The sequence below is a fragment of the Equus asinus genome, chromosome 5 (genome assembly GCF_041296235.1).
Source record: "Equus asinus isolate D_3611 breed Donkey chromosome 5, EquAss-T2T_v2, whole genome shotgun sequence".
In the NCBI taxonomy this organism is placed as follows: Eukaryota; Metazoa; Chordata; class Mammalia; order Perissodactyla; family Equidae; genus Equus; species Equus asinus.
In genome coordinates this window covers 33,180,865-33,205,856 of record NC_091794.1, presented here as the reverse complement: position 1 = coordinate 33,205,856, position 24,992 = coordinate 33,180,865, and the positions used below count along the sequence as shown (strand labels likewise).

The following is a 24,992-nucleotide window of genomic DNA, read 5'->3' as shown; positions in this document are numbered from 1 at the left end:
TTGTGATGAGTTTGGCTGGGGAAAACATACTTCCAGCCTGTGTCTATCCACTTTGGAGAGAGGGGGAGTGGGCTGTGTATCTTGGGGGGAAACGCATAGGCCCTGATGTCAAATAGACCAAAGACAATACTTCACTGCTTTTAAGTAGGCTCTTAAATAGTCTGTGTTTTGATTTCCTCCTAAATATAGAAAGTAATATCTGCTTTGTAAGATTGCTGTAAGATATGTCGACAATGAATGTAAAGTGACTAATAAATAGCAACTATGTTTCTTGTCATACCAGGCCATGACTTACCAAAGAGAGTTTACCGCATGAAAAATCTGTGCTTCCTTGCAGAACATGAATGCTCTCCTTTTCTATGCCACCTCTAGTCACTCAACACACACACCACACACGCACACACACACACACACGGGGGTGAGAGAAAGACAGAGGAGAGAATTTTTCCTTCATTCTAGAAAAGAGAAGAATTTGTTAAAAACTTTAAGCTCAAGGACAATACTCAGTATTCATCCCATCTAGGGTGAAAAGTAGAAAAACTCCAACACTTTTCCACATTCATGCCTTTATATTATGTCCTTCTATTTGGAACAACCTTTTTCTGCATCTTTGAACGCCTGCTTCTTATCCTTTCACGTTCCAATTGCCACATTTTTCCAGTATTTACTGCTCCTCGAGTCAGTGGTGGCATCTCCTCTGCTTCTCTTTCCATGGTTTTCTTTCCTGTATTTCTTAGAATACTGACATTTTTCCTAGTAGACTGAGCAACCTGAATGCGGAGGAATTTCCTTGTTATCTCCGATGAGGCTGCCTGGGGCAGTGTTTTGAGCATAATTCCGCTGAGCACACACTTATTGAATGAATAATATTGTTGCTAAGATAGAATTCAACACTTACATCTTTCAAACTACATTGTCTCTCTGGCTTTAAATGAGAATTCATTTTTGTTTAGTATTCAGTACTTAGTTAATATAAACTCTATTGGGCATCACTCAGATTGCAAAAAAGGCCTTGGTCTCTTTGACCTTTAAATTATTATGAAGAAGCTCCTTTGATATTCCAAGACTTGTTTCTTCTCTGCTCTCTGTAGAAATATGTGGGGATATGCTAGAAGAAGGCTGCAGTTGTACCCGAAGCATCTTTAGGGGATTGTACATACGTGCAAATTTTAATTTCAATGATTAGAAGTTCCCGCGGGTGCAGGCTGCTGTACTAGGCACGATGCAGGATTAATTAAAGACCGTGCTCAAACTTCATCTTTATGGCTCTTACAGTCTTTTCGATAATGCTTATAATGCAAATAGAATTAATTTTGCCAGACACTGAAATGATCTGCCACCTTCTAATTATGTTGTGGGAAGATGATTTATTTGTTTTTATTTTAAAACTTTTTTTTTTTTTTTTAACACTTAAGCCATTTCTTAAGCTTTGGCCAGCATAGGAGATCAATCTATCAATTGATCTATCTATCTATCTATCAATCATCCATCTACTTATCTACTTATCTATCTATCTGTTACCTGTTTGGGGCTCTACCTCCCTTGATCCAGGAACTGTTTCTAAAATGGAGGTACATTTTATGATGAGCTGGTGATTCAATGCTTGTCTCACCAGGATATAACATATTCAATTCCTTTTACTCTTGCCATAAGCATTTAGCCTAAATAAATCATCGAAAGGGTTTGTTTGTTCTGCCTTATAGTTTCCTATCAAAAGCTTCTTTGTGAAAGATCGGGTGCCACAGGTAGAATTTAACTATGGGCTGTATTTTCCATGTCTACTTTCTCCAAAAGTCCATTTGAAAAATTAACTCTTCACCATGTATTTTAGCAGCAGCAGGTGTGAAAAAGACTTAGAAATTAGAAAGTGTTTTTGATGGTGGACTCCAGGTGAGTCGCTAATGTTGCTGTTGGCCAAGTTAGAAGATACACAGCCTCTACAAGGAAGGAGGAGGCTGTCGTGGCATATTCCACAGTGACTGGATCACTCTTGCAGTATTATTTTCCTTTCTCAGCCACATACCTTATTAAGGACATTGGAAAACTAGAACATGTTCAGAAGAGGGTAACCTGGCTGGTCAGGGAATTTTGACCTTGTCAATTTAGAAATGGTTGAAGAAACTAGGTGTTTGTTGTTGTTGCTGTTACTTTTTAAACTAAAGCTATATATAGAGAGAGAGAGAGAAAGAGAAATTCTATGATAAAAAGTTGTGTCACTGTAAACATTTGAATATCTTCAAGCAAACCTAACACAAGTCTGTTTTCCTTTTTTTGGGGTGAGGTAGATTCACCTGAGCTAACATCTGTTCCAGTCTTCCTCTATTTTGTATGTGGGATGCCCCCTCAGCATGGCTGATGAGTGGTGTAGGCCCACCCCTAGGATCCGAACTCATGAACCTGGGCCACTGAAGCAGAGCACGCCGAACTTATCCACTACCCCAGGGGGCTGGCCTCATAAGTCTGTTTTCTTAATGAAAAATAGATTTTCTTGAAGACCTGTCTGATAATTCCATTATATGATTGGAAAATTATATGATAAGATAACTGAATTGCAGGCTTTGGGTTTTGCCTTTAACCATAGATCACCAATAGAATTCTCTTCTCTTAGAGTCCTGCCTTGCATTCAGGTGCAAACCATTGTGCCTTCCAACAGCCACCCAAGACCCCTGCCCTAGTCCCACATTATAGACAGCCCTTCTTTGATCCTTACCTAGCTGTGCCTATCTCCACAGGGTGAAGAGCCCTCAGAGCAAGGGGCTATGCCCACCCACCACTGGTGCCCCTTCCCCCAGCTACTTGTTACAGGACCAGGGGCATCAGGATCACCTGGGAGCTTGTTAGAAGTACAGAGTCCGGAAGTACTGTAGTCGTCAGGACCTACTCCACCAACTAAATCAGAGTCTGTGTTTTAACAAGGTCCCCAGGTGATTCAAATCTGCATTAAAGTATTTGATTAAATTAATTTTAATTAAATTGTCGAGCATTGTTCTGGACCATGCTCTGGGTCCCTGAGATCCTAGAATTCCTTGCCCAAATGACCCTGCATCTGCTTTCAGGGCCTTTGTGGGCTCTTCTATGGATTTATCCTTCCCAAAACATACCATGCAGCCAATGGACACATACTTAGGCCTGAGGGGTGACCAAGAGGTGACCATTTGGGGAGAGGCTTGTGGAGGGAGCTTGGAGATGTGGGCTGATTGTTCTTACCCATGTATGCAAAGCTGCCACACTGGGGAACAGAACACCAGATTGAAAAATAAGTGGGAGGATCCCAGGTCTCTATCTGTCTTGTTGAAAAATAAGTGGGAGGATCCCAGGTCTCTATCTGTCTTGTTGCTCTAGGCCTGGGAGGAAATATAAAGCTCTGTGGTAGAGGTAAGTCTTAAGTAAAAACAAAATAATAAAACCCCAAGCTCATATATATGCAAAGCAATACTATTGCAACACGATGATAAATCAGAAACCCCAAGTAAACCCTAGCTCACTTACCCTAAAGCAAATATACACTGTGGAATGTTGGTGAATCAGTTCAATTTCAGGAAATGTCTGGAATTTCTTAACTTTGCACATAGCTTAGTATTTTACAGTATGTTTTTTCTTTGTCTCTCTCCGACACACACACCAAATCTATGATTTGGCAGTTTTTGGTGGATGCAAAAGAAGTTAGCAGGGGTGCAAGAGAATTCATAAATTTCTTTTCTTCTGGTTTACTTTTCAGAGCTCTGTTAAAGGAGTGTTTTAAACCCTTGATGAGAGATACCAGGCACTCTACATACAGCCCTACTAAGTTCTGCTAAGTAGGCATACTTATCTCCATTTTGCAAACGAGGACATAGACTATGAAGGTTAAAGTGACTTCCCCAAGATCATGTAATAAATGAAGCCACTGAGATTTGAACCCAGGTCTGCATCTTCTAAACTCTATGACTTCTTCTATGATATCAAATACCTCATAAATAACATGGGTTTTTTGTTGTCTGAATTTCACCTAAGATAGGTAGAATATAATCACTTTGGTCAGGAATGAAGGGGGCCAGTGAACACCCAGTCCTTGCTGAACAGTTTGAATGGCTCACATTGACCATGATCAAGAGGAAAAATGATGTTAACTGTGGACTATATCTGTGTCTAGAAGTTAGAGATGGACATTTTTGTTTTGTCCACATAACATATTGTGTGAATTACTGTAAATAAACTTCCCCAGGGAATGTTTTCATAAACATAAAGGAAAAAATAAGTATATCAAATGGGATCTCTTGAAATTTACTCCATTTTAGATTCCTCCAAAGTGGGGAAAGCAAAGTGTTTGCAACCATAGCAGCATGATCCACGGGGAAGTGTTAGGAGAGAAAAGCTGGGTTCCCGCTCTGTCAGTCAGAGCCCTCTGTACCCATTGCCTTCCTGGGCAGCCCTGGCTGTTTCCCAAAGGGCCATGGAGAGTTGGGCCAGAAATTTGTGGTAAATGGTCTCTCTGATTGCCCACGTATGTATTCCAGACCATCTACTCTCAATCTCCCTTGAGAGGAAATGGAAACAGGAGATTCAGAAAAATATTTTTCTCAGAAGAAGCTTTTTTTTTTTTTAACTTAGCTTTCCTGTGCCTGTTGAAACTTGGTTATTTGGGAGTGCTCAAAAGTAACTTCCTTTTAAGAGAGGAGTTGAAAATTTACACAAACCTGAGGCCAGTGTGATTTGCCAAATATCCAATTTATAATAGAGAGAGTTGCCTCAAAATTGTTTCTTTTATTGTGTGGCATTTTCCTGGGTAGCTTTGCAAGAGTTGTCCTCTCCTCTCTACACAGGAAGCCTCGTGGCACAGAAAGGCCCCAGTGCAGAGCGGGTTGCCAGCATCTGCAGCGCAATGCTTTTGGAGCAGGATCATAGATTACCTGCATGCTATGGTACAGCTCCTCCTGTCCTGGGCATTTCTCTAAAAATCTCATTTTATGTATACCCTAAAATTGATCAAAGATTCCCCCATCCCTTTAAACAAACAGAAAACACTTTAAGAGCTCAGTTTTAAACAATGGAATTCAGAAATGTAAATTAATGAGAGACAGAAGCAGCCAGATCAATCTGGTCTGAGGAATGAGTATTTTTGTTTTGTTTTGGTTTGTACTTTTTACAGTGAAGGCTACAGGTCTACTCATTTAAAAACTGACCATGTGCTATAGAATAGATATGCTGGGGGCAACAGATTTGATGTAGGCATGGACCCTGTTCTTGAACAGCTCACAGTTCATTTGATGATATGTGAGAAGCATTGAGAGTAATTTCGTGTTGGTGAAATGATCGCAAATGCTGTAAGACAGGTTCAACAGGTTGAATTGTTTGGTGGGAGCCTTGAGGAGTTGTGGCTTGGAATACTGGAAATGAATGCTAGAAGAGTGCTGTGAAGGCCCTGAATGTCAGGCTTGGAAAGTGTTTCTGAAGTTAATAGGCAACTGGAAGCCCCTTTAGGTTTCTGAGCTGGTTGGATCAGCACTGTGGAGAAAGGAAGAGGGTAGATTAGTTCATGTCAAGAGAGACTATAAATAAAAATGCAAGCTCTACCGTGACTGTCTTTACCTAGGCTCTCTGGGAAACAAACAACTCATTGGTATGTTTCTTTTCTTCCTTGTCATGTGTATCCATAGAGTACCATGGAATTTTGAGGAGTGATGGAACCAGAGAGACCTAAATTCTAATCTCAGCTCTGCCACTTACTACTTGATGGCTTTGGACCTTGGTTTCCTCATCTGTAAAATAGAGATTATAAACTAACCTTGTGAGTTTGTGGTACAGACTAGAGACGATGATGGTAGAAGTCTTAGCACACTGCCTGGTACTAATTAGTCCTTGCTTTGGTTATGATGGATGACAACATTTTAAATATGCAAGTTTTCATTTACATGTAAAAATAGTACTTGTTCATTACAGAAAATAAGCATTTCTGAAAGAAAAATAATTCCATCATTCTATCAATAGTGTTAATATTCTAGTGTGTTTCTTTCAATCCTTTAGTATGATTCCCACGCAGCTTTAGTACCAGGCTAATGAACTGGAAAGGAAACAGGCTAGTGTTTTCCTTCTTGAGACTTCACTCCTTCCTGTTGCCAGATTTGCTTTGCTGTTCATAAGAGGAGAACCGGAGCTGACCAGACAGGCTCTCGATGCTCCTTTTCTCTTCCATCACTGCAGACACAGTCCTGCCCCAGACCTCTACTCTGAGCACTGCTAAGAGTAGCCAACTTCTGCCAGCAATGCCACTAAGTGTCCTCTTTGTTGACCCACTTGCCATCTCCTATACCTTCTTTGATACCTTCAACTATAAGGGATTATTCCAATGTCTGAGTCCTCATTACGATTTATTCAGAACAATTTCTCTGGACTTTATGGAGGAATGCTAGCAGGGATTTGCTGATAACGTTTCCACTCAGAGTAATTGTCAAATGTCGTGGGAATTACATTCTGAAAGGTTTGAAGGAGGGATCAGAATGTGAGGCTCATTATACAGAATACGACAATGCCAGTCTACCAGAGTATGACTCTAAGAATGACAAAATTTCATGTCATCCTGATCAGTGCAAAGGAGGTAATAATTTTTAATCCTGGGATCACATTTATCTCATTCTAATAGGCATGGAGCTCCAAATGGACCTTCAAAAACATGAACATTTAGATGCCCTTGACTAAAGGAACCATACAGTTTCTTTTCCTTTATCTAAAAGTTATTTGCCATCAACCTCATGGGATTAGCTCTCCATTTAAATGGCATCTGTGAAACCAAAGCTTCTGTTATATATAAAATGGATACATTTCCTTTATAGGAAAGGGCATGCCAAAGAGGGTTATTTTATTTAGTTATTTGCCCACAACTGCAACAGCAATGCTTTTCTAATTTCCCTGTCCATAGAAGTTTAGAAAAAGCAAATTAGAAGAGCTACTGGAATCAGGAAAGTTGATAGCAGCAAGAAATGACAGCCTGATGGTGAGGGAAGAGGCAGATCACATAAAAGCTAATAAACTTACTCAAGAATCTTTTAGAGCTTGGGTGACTAGCCTTATTCTTTGTATACAACAGTTGACTTCCATAAAGGAGAGCACTGGAATATAGGAAACTATTATTAATCTAAGTAACGTTTTAGATTTTAGATTTCAGTCTCTGTTTTGGTAAAATTAGGGGGTCAAGGACTTAGGACATAAATGATTAGTAATAAATGCCTTCTAGGTCTAAAACTTTGATTTGTGATGACTTTTATTGAGGCTTCAAAGAATTAGTTATTTTTAATATAATCTGTTGAGAAAATAAGTATGTAAGTTTTAGAATGACTTCCAGCTAAATAATCCATTCATACCAGTTCTGGAAAATAAAATGTCTCTGTATGTTATTTAAGTGAAACCCAAAGGTAGGTGATCCTTGGCTCTGGGTTGGAAGTGTTAGGTTTTTGCATAGTTGGAGTATCCTCTAGAGAATATCTAATCCAAGGCCTCCATTGTTTTATAAGAAGTATGTCTCAGTCCTTTTGGGCTGCTCTAACAAAACACCAAAGACTGAGCACTTATAAACAACAGAAATTTATCTATCGCAGTTCTGAGGCTAAGTCCAATATCCAGGTGCAGGGGGACTCAGTTTCCAGGGAGAGGCTGCTTTCTGGTTCATATATGGCACCTTCTCCATGTATTCACGTAGTGGAAGAGGTAAGGGATCTCTCTGGGGTCTCTTATAAAGGCACTAATCCCCTTCATGAGGACTCTGCTCTCATGACCTAATCCCCTTCCAAGGGCATCAGTTCCAAATTCCAGCACTTTGAGCATTAGGATTTCAATTTATAAATTTTGAGTGGAAACAAACATTCAGACCCTAGCAAAGGGAAATCGAGACCCAGAGATGATGTGCCCGGCTCTAAGCCACACAGAAACTTAGTATCAGTGCTAGGATTAGACCCAGGTTTTATTCATTGCCAGTCCAAGGATCTTACTACCATAACATAGAACATTCTAAGAATGGAATATATGGCATTCAAATTCACAGGCATCCTGACTCGGTCTTTGAATGTATTCATTTGCTCATCTTCATTAAGCATGGATTTATTAAGTGATTACTATATACCTGGCACTATAGGTGTCCATATTTATTTTAGCCTAAGTATCCGGGGCATGCGTGCACACCCACACATACACATTCCAACACTGTGACTCACAAAATCTTAGGTTGGACCTTTGGTTTGGACCATAGTCTTCTTCACCTCAGCCTTGAACATGACCACCTCTAGAACAAGCACATCTAAAATTTTTTAAACAGATAAACATCTCTTTGAAGGACTTTCAGCCTGGGAGGTTCTATAGCCTTTTTCTATAACCTTTTTGTAATTATTGACCTTCATTTTCTCTGAGTTCTGCTTTTGGTTTAACTTGAGGTCTTTTGTTGTACAGTTTAAGATCATTTCTTTTCTAGAAGAAGTAAGATAAAGCCTCAGCAACCCTCTGAGAATTTCTCATATTCATTAAATTATCCTTTGGCTTTGTGTTTAACCAGTATAATACAAATTATTTTGAGCTTTCAACACAGATATTAATTTATTGGGACAGAAAATGAGTTTAGAGATGATCTAGTGCAACTACCTGATTTTACAGATGGGCCCCTGGAGCCCAGAGAGAAGACAATGGTGCAAATTCCCCCCTAGTTAGTGGCAGATCTAGCCTTTGAATCCAGGCCTCTTAACTGTCACTCAGACTTCTTAACCATGGTACCTGTGAATTCTCTCTGTATGGACACTGCTGATCTGTTTTTACTTTATCACTTACCTCTCCCTCGAATAATATAACCCATAGAATTTCTTGGTTACTCGTGCCAGTAAATGGTTAATCTTCCTGAGCCCAAGGCCCTGGAAACTTCTGGGAGGGAGCCAGGTGAGCAAAGAGAGCAGATAAAGGCAGCACCTGCCGATGGGTTTGGAACAGCCCGGGGACATGGAGAGAATGTAAACACATTCTGCAAATCTTATTGTCTGACTCTGTGCCAGCGTCTTTTGGGTTCTTGTCATGGAAAATATTTCATCTGAGGTCATTCAATAAGCAAAGAAGCATTGAATACCCTCCAGGGTGCCAACTCAGTCCCCCCTTTTGTCCAGATTAAATAAGCAAGGAACTAACATTTCAGGGGCCCAGAAGGCCCGCCATTCAACAATACAGGCTGTAAGGTAGGGAGAAAAGAAACATGAAGAAAATAGATTGTGTTGTACTGAGCTGCTCTCTCCCCCTTGCTGTCCGCCCTCCTCCCCCGCGTGGCCTCCCTCTGTTTGCTCACCCATACTTACAAGCACACGCCCTGCGTTTAGAGCAAGAGTTAATGTCTGTGCTTCCTCATAAATCTCAGTTTGGTGCCTGGAGCTATGTTTTTAATTCTGTGGTGGAGCTTTGAGATTTGAGATGAGTAGAAAGGAGGGGCAGCTGACGGAGGTAATAATGGAAGCTGCCATTGCTGTTCTGAGGAGCTTGGCATACTCATTTATTTCTCCTAACAGGCAGTTGAATGCCTCAGCCCAGCACCTGTGAAGGCCAAGATAGAAGGAGAGTGGGGAGTCAAAGGAAAGGAAGTTGGCTATCCTGTGTTACACAAAAGGATCCTTGGCATCTCTTAGAAGAAAGAAGAATGTGTGGAATGAGCAAATTAACCCAGACTGGTAGCTGGCTGCCATATTTTTTTAGTGCAGCTAAAAAAGAGTTCAAGGAGAGGCATCTTTTCCAACAGAAATAATTGCTCATCTTACAAAGCTTGTTATTGAAGAAACTCTTCCCTCCATTCAACTTGGAGCTCCTTTTTGTGTTGTTAAACCATGTTTATTTTTCATGATTGGGTCCTTCAGCACTTGTGTGGTAGTTGCTCCTGAGTAAACCTCATCAATATGCCTTTGCTTTTTTGGTGCAGTAGGCAAATCTTCTATTGGGCTGCTATGATCATTTAAGTAGTAATTGCTCAGGCCTTCCACCCTGGCAACAACTGTATTTGAGTAGAATTCTGAGTCTGAGTCACTGAGTAGAACATGTAATTATCATGACTAAAGGAAGAACTCTGATCTTTGAAAAGTCTGGTCCTCAGTTTATATATCTATAAAATGAAAAAATTGGAAACACACCTCTAAGGAGTGTTCCAACTAGACAGTCTAGGATCCTAAAATTCTCCGACTGTTATGAACCCCTTTCTTTCACCAAGTTCTTATAGGTCCTTAAGAAGTCCTTCCTCTACTTCTATGACTTTCTGTGCTGCTTTGAAATTTACCAGAAGTAAAGGGTACATTGCTCTTCTTGCTTCCACTATTGTGGAAATGGACGTCAGATCCAGCTAGTTTCCTTGAGGACAGAAAATGGGAACGAAATAATTTGTAATAGGTGACCCTCTACTTCTATAAGGTGACTTCTGTACCTCTTTGAGGTCTGGGAGGAGATGATAGTAAAATAGGCCCAGAGATTATCAGATGATGGGTTTTTGGAGTTCAGGGGTTGACTCTTACCCATTTCTCTACTTGTGACAATACACTGCACAGAGGACGTGTTAAACAAATGGTGGAATTGAAGGTAGACAATTTAGGAATGTTTTAGGGAACCGCCTCTGAGATAATTTAACAGATTATTGTCAACCTATTAGAAAAGCATTACAGAACTGTGCTTACTCAGTCTGAAGAAGAGAACTGAAGGGCAGGCTTAAACTATCTGAATGGAAGTCTCTCTGGTGGATTTAAGATTAAGTAAGAAATTATATACATCGAAACATTGATGGGATACAAGAGTTGAACACATAAGAAGAATGCTGGGACTCAGAATCGGGTGGAGGCAGAGTGATTGATAAGTGAAGACAAACATGGAAGATCCCAGCACCAACTCTCCTGAAAATTTGCTCCTCTTGTTTTGTCTCTGTCCAGTGATCACAGTGTTTCTCCTCCCACTGTTTATTCCATTCTATTAGTGGTTCTTGACTTGGTGATCTGATTAATCCTGGCTATGGTCTTTCTCTTATTTCTTGTTAACTACATCTATTTCTACCAACAAAGTTCAAACAATTACTATGAGTTAAGTAAAATTTAAAAATATAAAGTCTTTAACAGTACACAGTAGGCATTATGTTACATACCAGGCACTCAATATTTGCTGGTTGGACAATGCCTTACAGCTTACAAAACATTTCCTCATCCATTATCCTCTTATTTCTTTTAGAATTATTGTTTCTTAAAGTTCAAAAAGGTGGTGTGAATTGCCCAAAGACACAGAGCCAGTGAAATCCAGGGTTTACACTGAGTATGATTTCAGGAAGAAAACTCCCAAATCATTCTTTGCTTCATAATTTGATGTTGGCATTTTTGCCCTGGGACTGTACTCCCATTCTGATTAACCTGACCATAGCAGCTAAGTAAGAAAGGCCCAATCTTCTTACCCTGACAACATAACTTTTTTGAAATTTCCCCCTTCACTTCCACTTCTGCTTTATTTTCCTGCAATCTCATAATTGCTAATATTGAGTGTATATAAAAAGCTACAGTTCCTTTTGAGACAGATTTTCTTTCTGACCTTTAGCTAGGATCCCCGGGCAGGCTTTTTGCCCACAAATGAGGGTAGGCCTCTTAGGGCAATTCTTTGAACTCTGTGCCTATTGTATATAAGCTGTGTTCTATAATGGAAGGACCTTAACTTGGAATATATTTTGTAAGGGTAGCCTAGAACTGTGAAAAGACCCCTAAACGAGGTCTTGAGAGACCAGGGCTCTTACCAGCTCAACTCTGTCTGTAGTGATACTTTGGGAAATCTCTAGTCCTTTCTGAGTCTTAGTTTTCCCATCTCCAGAAAGATGGCACTGGGTATAGCTTCCAAGAGCCCTTCTAGCTCTGACATTGTATAGTTTATGAACCTTAAACCATTATTCCACTATATAGTGACTGGTTTGTGCTTTTACATGTTTGTGAAATATCATGGCAGGTGCTAAAGGTCCATAGGAGTGATTGGACGTTACTTGATATAGCCTTTGCAGCAGAGGATGTCTTTTGTTCAGGGAGGCACATTTGATATCTCCAAACCAAAGAAGCCATAACCCAGAGGCTTCTTACAGGTTGAATGCTAGTAGCATGATGACCATAGCTGTCTATTCCATTTACACAGAGTTACTGAGGTCGTGGAATGGCACCACATGGAGACACTCTAAAGAACTTATGGGGAAACAGATTCAGAAATAAAAATGAACTTGCCTGCAATCACACAGCATTAAGTGTCAAAATCAAGACTCAAACACAGGACTACCTGACATTCTATTCATTGCGTCTTTTTACTCCACTCTATTCCTTCACATGCCTTCCCTCAGGGTAAGCACAAACAACTGTTTAATAAAGCATTCCTGGTCATAAAGGCATCTGTACTCTCCACAATAGCCCTCATGACATTTGACAGAAGGTAGACTTTCATAACACTCGATGCTAAGGGCTTTACTGAGAAGCACCACCTTAGTTTTACCTTTGGAGACACTACTTAGTTCTAGATTTTTCTTCCCAGCTATCATCCTGAAGTGCAGGAGAGAAGGTTGGCTGAACTTGTACACTTAGAGGTATACTACATCTCTGAGAAAGGTCATTGCCATGCTCAAATCGATTCGTTATTTAGAAATAGAGTCCCTCTTGAATTTCCTTCTTAAACTTCATCTGAGGTTTCCCTAAGGTGAAAGAATATAAAATGTACTTATTAGAGAAGTTATCTTGGCAGATTTTCATCCCCTTTGGATAAAAGCAAAATTGCACTCAGCACATAAATTGACATATGAAGCAGTAAATAATTCCATTGTGCAAGTTGTTTTAATGGACTCAGGCCAGAATGCTCCATTAACCAGCATGCATAGAATATTCATTGAGCTTAGGGCTTATTACCAGGCCAGAAAAAAAAAATGAAGGAAAGTACAAGGGGGATGAAAAATGTCAGTATAGCAGCTGAGAAGGTGAGGGGTTAGAAAAGCAACTTTAGAGGTATGTACAATATTTTTCTTTTCCTTCTTTTTTTTTTTCTTTCTGGGCAAAGGATTAAGTGCAAAAAAGGTTGGGTGTCAGCTTTCGAATATAATCGTCAAAAAATCTGAGAACTAGGTAGCAGAATGTACCAGGCTGATTTCATACTTTTCCTTTTGTAAGAAGCTCAGGAATCAGACAACTGGGGAGAGGGGTGTTATATGCATATGTGTGAGATTGTGTTTATACGCATCTCTACATAGATAAAGATTCAGAAACCACAATAGCATTCCCAAAGCAATCGTTCCTTAATACAGGAAGTGACAGCTTTGTGAAGGTACCACAATTAAGCTCTAGTTTTTCATTCTAGATCCCAGGATTTAATTTCTAGAAGAAATGAGACCTCTGTAGTGTTCCATGGAGAGGTTTAGAATTACAGGCAACTTAGTTTTAAAGCTTGTTGAATACAAAGCACCTGAGCTAGGCTTAACCTCCAGGGATCTCTTTACATTCAGAGATGTCTAAAACCACAAATCATGAATTCTGATGGGCACATGCAAAAGAAGAGGCTACAGAAATTGCAATTTTGCTATTCAATGTGGCCATACTCCCCTGCCACAACTTCCCTCCCACCACTCTCAAGCTGACTTTCTCTTGCTCTGTATTTGGTTTACCAGATGACCAGGCCTGGGCTCTATCAGAGAGTGGCTGCCTCCCACACACTGTGGGTTAGGACTGTGAATTTAGTGGGAAAGGGTAGGCTCAGTCTCTCCACGAGCGTGGATGTGTCTGTTGCTGCAATTTCACTGAATAGAATGTGTGCAGAGAATAGAGAATCATGAGATGTAGAAGCTGAGGTCACAGGGAATTTTGAACTGATCATCGTCCCTCTTAAAGCTCATGTGTACCCTCCTATTTGGGAAGTCCCATGTCTTTTCTCCGTTATTTATTGCTTGTGCTTACTGCTTTGTGGAAACTATTGTTGTTGTCTCCTTTCTCCTTGAAACTATCTCCCACCATGACTGTTTCAGTTCCTGTCCCACCACTTTGACTCTTCCTTCTTCCTTTCTCTTCTAACTCTCACCATCAGAATGTTGTTATGAGATCAATATGCACATTTCCAGCCCTGGCCTCTGTCCTGAGCACCAGAGTCACATTTCCAAGGAGGCATTTTCCACATAGAACTCTCAACAACACCTTGAACTCATCATGGTTGAAACCAAATTTATCCTTTTTTTCTCACCTCCTAAATTCCTGGAACAGTTCAACTAGTTGGTAGGTAAACCACTTATCCCAGCATCAGTATAAAGGCTGACTGAGATATTACATTTCTTTTCCACCCTTTTCTTTCTGTCTTAATCTAAAGGAAAACACTTTTCTTGTAGGCGACAAGGAGAAGGCCTTAGGATCTACTGGGGGAGTCCGGAGCAGCAATCCCTACTGTCCCGCTGGAACCCATGGTCCACTGAGGTGCCTTATGCTACCTTCACTGAACACCCTATGAAATACACCAGTGAGAAGTTCCTTGAAACTTGCAAGGTAGGAGGCAGCTTGGGCATCATTCTTAGATTAGCTTTGTTGATGAAGTTTTATGCTTCTAAAACATGTACTGATTTTTAAAAAAAGATACCACCAGGGGTTTCTACAGGTAAAAACTTTGATAGGCTTATAGAACTTTTTTGTAGTTAACAGTGGAGCTGTTTTATATACAAAAAAATATTAATATTTATATTAACCATATCATGCTGTTTCCTCCTTGCTAATTTCTTAGTAAGAGATTATAGTGTAATATTGTTTAAAAATTACAGTGCTTATGTTTGTCTGACTGTGTTTATTGCCCACGGGGTTCATATAAATTTCAGTATGTAATTAAATTCTAATTATTTTATTCAGAGAGGGAGTGTGGAATAGTGTGAAGTATGAAATCAGATATGGTTCTATGGTTGTGTTTAAGACTTTAAACTTGGGCTTTGATAATCTCATCTCTAAAATGTACCCTACCCTTCTTCCCGACCTCATTGGACCATTGTAAAGTTAAGTGGGATGCTGTGTATATAAATGCTCCATAAATGTAAGGCAATTGACAGTATTTTTGCCTTTAAATTTCATCTCCCCAAGTAGATTCTAAATTCACCAGTGGCAGGGAGAGTCCGATCTGCTATTCTTTCATCTTCCCAAGGAAAACTTAAGCAGTGCTAGGACACTGTAAGTAGTCAGGAAGTAAAACAGCTGGAGCAGTACATGCAATGAAAGATCAACCTTTATGTTTTCACCAAGCCAGATACACACATACAAGTGCGCTCATAAATCTAGAAATTCTTACCCTCTCTGTCCTTTCTTTGTTTACCTCTATATGCTGGCATTCACTGCAGAATATTTCAACTCTTCATTTGCTATAAATTCAAAACGTGGCAGTCTGCATCTAAAGTCTTCTGAGGTTGGATGGCATATGTTACATTTCTTGCAGTGTTTTAAACACACCTATTCATTCAAGTGTATATGGATATGTATAAACACATATTTTGACTTGATAAGTCCCCTATTCTAAAAGGAATTTGAGGCCAAATATATGTGATTAGAGGCTGTATGGAGTCTTTATTCCCCTTAATATACATAGATAGAGTTGGCTTGAATCCCATTCTACTCTCAGGAAAAGTCAACCATCCTCTCAAGATTTATGCAGATGTCCTTAGGAGCATATGGTCTCAAGGATTACCTCTGACTCCAAGTTATTGCAAGCACTAAATTAGTTCATTATATGGATCATGTTGTTACTCTTCATGTGATACTCCTATTTCACAATACCTCAACCCAAGCATCAACATCAGCCCCTAGCCTGATTCTTTACCACCCAAAGTCAACAATAATAAAGCCAATAAGAACAATATAACACTTACACAAAGGCATTTATTTGAGAGTAGACTTATTGAGAGCTTCCAGAGGATAGAGTGGGAGTTATATCATAATAATGCCCCAAATTGCAAATGGAATATTAGCTATCCCTGTTTTTAAAAGATCTTATTAATAATAATACTCTGACGCATTGCTCCATTACCCCCTCTCCTCTCTTCTCTGTCCTCTTCTTGCCCCTCCTCAAACTCCTGGGTTTTTTTTCTTATTAACAGTGCAGTTTATCTGTTTCTTTTTTTTTTTTTTAACACTTGTTACTCCAACTGAAAGAGCTTAATAATGTATTTTTCCAAAGCCATTTCTTTCTTTAAAATAATATATATTTTTGAAGTAACGGTAATTGTATTTTATTGTAAATCCAAATAAACAACAATTGCCTTGGCTATTACATTCATCTCTTCCTGGACCAAGTCTTCTCTTATTCCTCATACCTGTTGCATTAAGTACTGGTTCTCTGAGTGTCCTTTGCTAGGAGTTCAGGTTGAAGGATTAAAGAACAAATTCTATTAACTGCAGAGAAATGCCACTGCATTACTCTAATACCTGATAGTGCTTTGTTTTATTCTGTTACATATAGATATATACAATCAAATAATTTTAAAAGGAAGATGAAAAATAAAATATCAAAAGGGGGATGGAATAATTAGTCGCCAAATACCCATGAATACAGTTAGTAGACTAGAGTATTAAATTTTGCCCAAGCATTCCTCTTAGCCAAGGCTAAAAGGGAAACTTTTGATGTTTGTATAGTTCTTGTTGGATGGAAAAATAGTAGGTGTGTGAGTGCGCAGGTAGCACACGCATGCATGGGCATGAGCTCGATGAATCGTTGGCTGGTTGGTTGGTTGGTTTTCAGTCAATAAAACTACATTGTGGATCTGTTAAGTGTGTTTCTTCTAAGGCTTTTCTCCTTAAATTATTCTTCCCAAATCCTTTTTTTTTTCCTCCCTGGCAACAGAATGGCACTTTCATTTGCCAAGTGATTTCTTATTCAAAGGCCACCCCATGTCCCAGCTCTCTAGGAAAACCAGTAATCTCCATCTGGGATGTGAGATGATGAGTGCTCTGATCCAGTTCTTTGAGTTTCAGTTTCTCTTTTTTTGTTGGTTTTTGTGTCACAATATTGTTTGCGTTTAGGACATTTTCCAAGATTGGCTTTGATTAATACCCAGTTATATTAATGTGAAAGAATAAATAGGAAGAAAGATAATTCTGGGCTTATGGAATCCCTTTTATATGAATATTTTGGCATAACGTAAGATTTTACAAGGGTGATATAAACTAGTTTTTCCGTTTCCCTTATGGATGAAATAGGAAAAAGTAGAAGAATATGGTGGAAACGCGTAACTAAATCAAATGCCTGAAGCAATTTAATTCAATTTAGCAAACCCATTATGGCGCAGGAGAGGAAATCATGTAGAACTGAGTTACACACAGTAAAATTTTTCAAATTATTTACAATCTAATGGAATGACTTATTACTTAAGAAATCCAAAGCTTTTTTTACTCAGAGACTTTTTTTCTACAGCACCTGGAATCTCTTTATTCAACAAGTATTTTCTGACAGCTACGTAGTGAAGGTATTATGATTATTGTTAAGGATACAAACCTAAATGAGACAAGATTCTTATTTTTGTGAAAGGCACTGCTTAATAGAGGGGGCAGATAAAAATGCAAAGATGGCATTGATTTTATTTGACTTTATTAATACAATTAATAACAATTTAATTTGGCATTGATTTTATCATTATAAGACATAAAAGTAATCTTGTGTAATATTATGTAATTGTATTTTGTATTTATTGATTACAGTTTGCACGTTTTCATGTAATTCAACTAAGAAAAACCCTGTGAGGTCAGGATAGCTATCTCTACTGAAAAAATGAGGGTACTTAGAGTGATAAGTGAATTCACTAAGGTATTACAGTAATAGCTCTATTTCCACACCCAAACAATTTGCTGATACTCAGGGAAATGGGTATAAACCTGAGGAAATGTGTGTCTATGTTCATAGTCATTGGTATGATATGACATGATATGATGTGATACTTTACAACCAAGATCAATTAGCCTCAATTGTTTCGTCCACTTTACATTTGCAACCTGTAGCCTATCTTCCCTTTTTTAACCATTGTCTTGCTCGGTTCTTGGATATATGGAGAGTCTTGCTGAGGGGGACTAGTAACTGAGCCTGGAGCTTATGAATAACAGTGAATGGATCATGGATGCTCTGCAGCCAAATCAAAGTGATCTACAGACCAACACTTTTACTCTTTTCTGGTATCTTTAACCTTTTTATCAAGGAAATTATGAAAGTGAACCAATGGTTCCACAATCAAATGTGACTGTATAGCCTTAGCCCCTCGATTTCCCTTCACATCAATTCAACAAATATTCATTGAGTACCTCTCTGGCATGGAACAGCACATGCTGGGCAATGTGCTAGTAACCTGGGAGACCAAGAAGAATAAAACAGATTTTGCCCTCCAGACACTTGTGGTGTGCAGGAAGAAGGCAAAAAAAAAAAGGTAATTACCACATTATAATTTAATGTATGAAGACTGTTAATAGAGAGATTCAAAAGCTGTTCTGGGAGAGCAGAAGAGGGAACAAACACAACAAAACGTCAGCAGGTGTGATGACACGATGTGAAACGCAAGGTAAAAGTGATTTAAGTATCGAAGAAGATGGGAAGAGACATTTTAATTAAAAGAAACATAGTTAGAAGCTGCATATTGCAAAGGTAGATGGACTGTTCTTGGATAAAGAATAGTTTATTTTAGCTAGAACTTAAAGTGTCTGTGTGTGTGTGCACGCGCGTGCATGTGTATTGACTGGGGAGAGTTGGGGAAAGGACTAGGATAAGGATGGAAATTAGGATGTGTAGAAACCTCTCTTTTGTAGGAAAGAAGCTTCTGCCTTGTCCTCCCTTCTCCCTCTCCACACCTGAATATACCCACAGTCATGGTGTCTCCATAGAGATAATTCCAGGTAAAATATGCAAGGATGATATATGCATTCTCCCCAGCTGTGCGACTTCCCAAGTAGTTTCCAGTATTGAGTATTGGATGGACTTACTCTTTATTTCAGCAGGCTTCACTTTCTACTTGGTGAGGCTGAAACCTATAGCCAGAAGGCTTGGAAAGTCTGCTCAGCTGAAGAACGTGGGCCTGCAGGCATGAAACCCGGTCTCCCTACCCATTGTAAACAGGAAGCAAGTGATGGTTGTAATAAGGAAAATTGAGACTCTAGGCAGTGAACTGCTGGCAGACAGCCCCTGAAGCAAACCAGGGGCCCAGTCACTCAGCTGGTAAATAATTGCTGTAAAGTCAAGAAGAACGTTCAACACTCCCCCACATCACCCAAGACACACACACACACTGCTATACCTTACCTCAACCAACACACAGCCCCTATGTAACCAGAGTTGTTAAAACTTGACCCCGCGTTTTTGAAACTGGAATAAAAGAAGGAGCCAGGGGTGGGTGTATAAAAGCTTTTAGAGAAAAGTATGTGGTTAGTGGCATTCATATCAGATGACATCGCGTTCCTGTCACACAGATTGAGTTCAGGTGCTTGAAATGCTCAAGAGCCAGCTTGGGGAATTGGCCTTTTGTCTGCCTCTCCTTCAATGCGCTGCTTGTCGCTCTGTCTGCACAGACCCTCCTCCTTTTAGAGGGTTCACAGAAATGGCTAGAAATGAAGTGCATCTTACTTTAATGAAATGCCAAGTTCATTGAGTATGAAATAGTGTCAAGTTCTTTCCGGCACTTAGATTCTGAGGCCACAGAGGATTCTCATGAACTGAAGCTTATGGTGAGGACTAGGGAGGCATGCAGTAATACAATTTGACAAACACTGGTTGATCTATGAAAGGTATCCTGACAACCCAGAGAGTGTTTGCATTGGAAGTGTTGAGATGAATCGCACTTTGGCCTTTAAATCAGTTTGATGATAATGGTGATGATGATGATGCTGTCAATGATTTATTGGTAATATTTATTGGTTATTGGTAACAGGCTTCCTTTATGGTCTTTGTAATGTGACTCTAAATTCCAGCCTCTTCTTATTCTACTTCCTCAGCTCTTCCTGAAATATATGAGTGTGTGCGTACACACACACACAGAACTTATACACAAACCCTTTATTTATTAAAGTTAGTTTAATCTTTACAACCACCCTATGCATCTGATACTATTAATATCCTTTTATTATGGAAAAAGAACTATAAAACTCAGAGAGGTTCGATAACTTGTCCACAGTCAAACAGCTAGCAAGTGCCATATTTGAAATTTAAAACCAGATAGATGTGTTTGATCTCAATACTCATGTTCTATCATGTTATACTTCCTTTAGTTCAGTGGTTCCCAACAGGGGATGATTTTGCCTCTGGGGGACATTTGGCAATGTCTGAAGACATTTTTGGTTGTCACACCCGGGGTGGAAGTGCTACCGGTATCTGGCGGGTAGAGGCTAGGGATGCTGCTTAACATCCTAAAATGCAAAAGACATTGTCCTCTGCAGCAAAGAATTGGCATTCAAAGTATGAAATTGAAATGAATAGGACTAAGGAAGATAAGTGTTTCCTGCATATAAATAATGATAATATTTATATCTATAAATATTATACTTTATAAAATATTATTGAATAATTAACAGAAATTCATACAACATTCTGATGGGGTTAGTATTTACTATCATTATCATTATTATTATTTTCCCGTTTTCAGATGTGTAAGCTAAGGCTCACTGGGATTAAATGATTTTTCCAAGGTCTAACCATCAGTAACTGATAGAGCAAGGAATCAGACCTGGTCCTATGTATCTAATCCCAAGAATTTTCCCACTGTACACAGTGGTGGAATGGACATGGTTAGATAGCAATAAGTTCCATATTATTGGATATATCCATGTAAATGAGTGTAGCTTCTTGGTCAGGATGTGGTAAGGCAAATAAAACAGTAGATAAGTGGCTGGAATTGATAAACTTAAGATCACTTCTGACCTTGAGATTCAATGATTTTAAAACACAGTGATTAAATGCCCATATTGTTAACTTATTCGTCTCTTTTTGCTTTTGCCTTTTGGAAGCTGAAGAAAGAACAATTCTTTCTGCTTTTCTTATCCAATCAACTAAAGCGCTGGTGGAGTTCACACAAAATCCCCAGGCTGTGTGACTATAGTTTGTTTCATTCAGTAACACCAATAGTTCAGTGCCTTCTAAGGTCTCAAAGAGGATGCTGGGACTGGTAATTAGTAATAAGAGGTAGCTTCTGTCTGTGTTTGCCACTAGCGACTGAAACTCATGGAGAACAAGCAAAACCCTGCTTGTCTCTCAGTCTTTAGCCTCAGTGAAGTGATTCTATTTTTTAAATTAATGTTTTGATATTATCCAATTAGGTAAATATTACTTTAAAGAGAAATAGAGGGACTAAACCTTAGTTTATTTTGAAAACACATACATATTGACGTACTCTAACAAACTCTATGCTGTTTTATCATCAAAATCACTAATTTTTTTTACTACTAATATTATCAAAAAACTATAGATTTCAATGACTATTTTCAAAACAGCAAACTGAGGCTCAGAAACGGGAAGTGAATTAACAATGTCATGCAGCTAGTAAAGTATAGAAATTTCATTTGCATGCCTTTTTTTGGTGTATCATTTAGGTCAACTAGAAATAATAGATACATTCTAAATTTTAGATTTTGCTTACTAGTAAGGAAACTAAGCCTAACATGGAGAAGTGGTGTGCCCAAAGGCAATTTGGTATGAAATGAAGAATCCAGGATAAAACCTATATGGAAAATTGGATTATGGTGAAAAACTGCAAGCTACTCCTTCTTCATTGAATTATCAGTCTTGTGTTAGTCCTTTAAAGCTAAGATTTACCTCCTCATGGAGAAATGGGAAGAGCAGTGGTCATTTTATATAGTATGCCTAATAATTTGAATGGATATTGGAATATACTCTAAGAGTTTTAATTTAGACTTGTTTGCTAGTTGCCTAGGAAACAGACTTGAATCTCACTGTGAGTCGGCCCTCTTCCTAATGTTCTTTTTTACTGTAATGTAGAAACTGGAGTGACTGTAAGTCACTAACCTTCTAAGAGCCTTAGTTTCTAACATGGAAATGATGATACTTTCTTTTACCTACCTGATTAAGTTTATACTAGAATGAGATAATGGACATAAAAGAGCTTATTGGAAATGCAAAGATGTGAGCTTTCCTAATTCGTTTCCTTTTTCTCTCTCTGTTTGGAATGCTCCCTATATTGCCCTCCTCTTATCACAATTCAACTTAGCTTGACCAAAAGAAGGAATTTTTTTCACTCATTTAACTTAAAAGTTCAGGGTAGGCTGATCTAGTAATTCAAATGACTTTGTCAACAATTCGTCTCTCTCCATGTCATGTCTTAGCTCTTTCACCTTTGTGGGCTTTGTTCTCAATCAGGTTCTGCTATGTGTGGCAAAAATGACCACGGATACCTCCAGGCTTGTAACCTATCAGCTTTGCAACCACGTTGGTCATATGTCCATACCTGAACCAACCTCTGTGTGCAGAGGAATGGATTCCTCTGATTGGTTAGGCCTGAGTCGTGAGCTAACATCAGCTCCACTTAAACTATTTGGACTAAATGGAAGAGGGTGGTTCTCCAAAGGAAAATCAAGGTACTCTCATTGGAAGAAGAATTGCAAAGGATGAAAAGGATGCTGAGTTGGAAAAAAAATAGCAGCTGTCAACTAGGCCCTCCCTAACCCCATTTCACCTGTTGAAATCCTATTAACACTTGACGGATTGTCTCCTTTTAAAGCCATTCCTGATCCTCTAACCATGTATGATTTATCCTCTTTTGTGTTCCTTTAGCATCTTTTGCCTCTCTTTGCTGTTTATTTTCATGAACTTTGTATAATCACTATGAGTTCATATCTTAGATCATTACAGTGTAACTTCTTTGAGGACAAGAATCAATATCATACTTGTCTTTAAATCTTCAGCAGCACCCATCAGGTGTCTGATTCATAATAAACTATAAGCAAATATTTATTAAATTGACTTCTTAATGTTGTAGAAATTATGAATAATGAAAAATAAACAAGATGAGGCAGATACTTTTATTATGTACATAATTTATTAATTGATTAATTTATTAAAAGGCTAGCAGAAGCAATGTTAACAATTCTGAGAAAGGATTTCTGTTTAAGAAGTGGAATGACTGCAGCCCCAGGAGAGTGGTCAACTTTTGTGAGGACCGACTGGGAAGGTGGTATCTCTGGACCAACTGCGCATTCACTAACTCTGTGCTTCTTTTCTTCTTTAGTTGTCTGGGTTCATGTCTAAGCTTGTTCCAGCTATCCAGAATGCCCACAAGAATTCCACTGGATCTGGAAGAGGAAAGGGACTGATGGTGTTAACTGAACCCATTTTGATTGAGACGTACACGGGGCTGATGTCATTCATTGGAAACCGCAACAAACTTGGCTATTCCCTTGCTCGTGGGAGTATTGGTTTTTGAGACTCTTTCATGTATAAGTACCTCATCCATAGATAAATCGTAATTAAAGATTCTGTTTCAGGTCACCGTATTTTTATTTATTTATTTATTTGAGGAAGATTAGCCCTGAGCTAGCATCTGCTGCCAATCCTCTGCTTTTTGCTGAGGAAGACTGACCCTGAGCTAACATCCGTGCCCATGTTCCTCTACTTTGTATGTGGGATGCCTCCCACAGCATGGCTTGACAAGCAGTGTGTAGGTCTGCACCCAGGATCTGAGCCAGCGAACACTGGGCCTCGAAGTGGAACATGTGCACTTAACCACTGCACCGCTGGGCCAGCCCCAGGTCACCATATTTTTAGACAGAAACAACTAACTACTTTTAAGTAGCTTTACATGTTTTTGAATATTTAGCATCTTAGGAAATCTAAAAGCTTTATTAGACTGATAGATGCACATTTCAGACCTCATATGAGAGCAATCAGATTTTCTAAAACCAGAAGATAAATTATGCTAAGCCATCAAATGTTAGCAATTGACTGCTTGATCAGACACTCAGGTCAGACTTTCTGGGTTCTTGTTCCTCTATCTTCTAATTGCAGGCATTTTCTTGGCCTTTGTTTTTAGCCCCCTGATCCTGATTTTCTCTCTCATTGGGGTCTCCTTGTCTATTATTTTAGCTACCATGTAAGGATTACTTCCAAATCCATATTCCTATCTCTGATATTTCTTTGAGATTCAGTTTTGCATTTCTGTCTGCTGATAATCTGTATCAGTCTTCCAAGGGCCACTCACCTTTGGCATCTTCAAAATCCTAGATTTCTCTGTGGCGTTTTTATGGTTCCAGTCATCATCCCTGAAATCTGTCGGTTTTGATTTCTTATAATTCCTTGCCAAATATATTCCCAACAGTAACTCTCTTAGTCTGTTTGGGCTGCTATAACAAAATGCCACAGACTAGGTGGCTTACAAACAACAGAAATTTATTTCTTTCATGTCTGAATGCTGGAATTCTGAGATCAGGGTGCCAGCATGGTCAGGTGAGGGCCGTCTTCCAGGTTGCAGACTTCTTGTATCCTCACATGATAAAGGGGCAAGGGAGTTCTTGCACTTCTTTTATAAGAGCATTAATTTCATTCATGAGGGCTCTGCCCTCATAACATATTCACCTCCCAAATGCCCTGCCTTTTAATACCATCACATTGAGCTTTAGGATTTCCACATATGAATTCTGGGGGACACAAACCTTCAGACCATGACAGTACCACATCTGTATGTGGCTTAGCATTGTACTCCAATGCCCAGATGTCAAACTTAAAGTTCATTTTTCTTTCCAAATTATTCACGTACTCCTTCTTTCCATTCTCACAAGTATGTTATCAAATCAAGTTTTTAATTTTGTTAACCTGGATTATTGCTACAGCCTTTTCATTGGGATCCCTGCTCCAAGGCTGACCCTGTTCTAATCCGTCCTGCCCTTGGTTGCCAGATTCTTGCAGCACAATTTGATCATATCACTCTTTCCTCAAGAACTTTCAATGGCTCATTTCCTTTTGCAGTTTTTGTTCAAACATTTTTTTTTCAACAGCAGACCCTTTCCTTCTAATGAAATCTATTTCAGATG

At 39.1% G+C, this 24,992-nt stretch overlaps 1 protein-coding gene across 1 annotated transcript in view; it reads left to right on the top strand.

The window, feature by feature from the left end:
• The window catches only part of TPRG1 (tumor protein p63 regulated 1), a 103,584-nt gene extending 80,140 nt beyond the window's left edge, over positions 1-23,444 (top strand). The window contains exons 4-5 of the mRNA XM_044771290.2: positions 14,345-14,498; positions 23,195-23,444. Of these exons, the coding sequence (XP_044627225.1) occupies positions 14,345-14,498; positions 23,195-23,389 (349 nt within the window). The 3' untranslated portion in view covers positions 23,390-23,444. The remainder of the gene's footprint in view (positions 1-14,344; positions 14,499-23,194) is intronic.
• Positions 23,445-24,992: the final 1,548 nt, after the last annotated feature.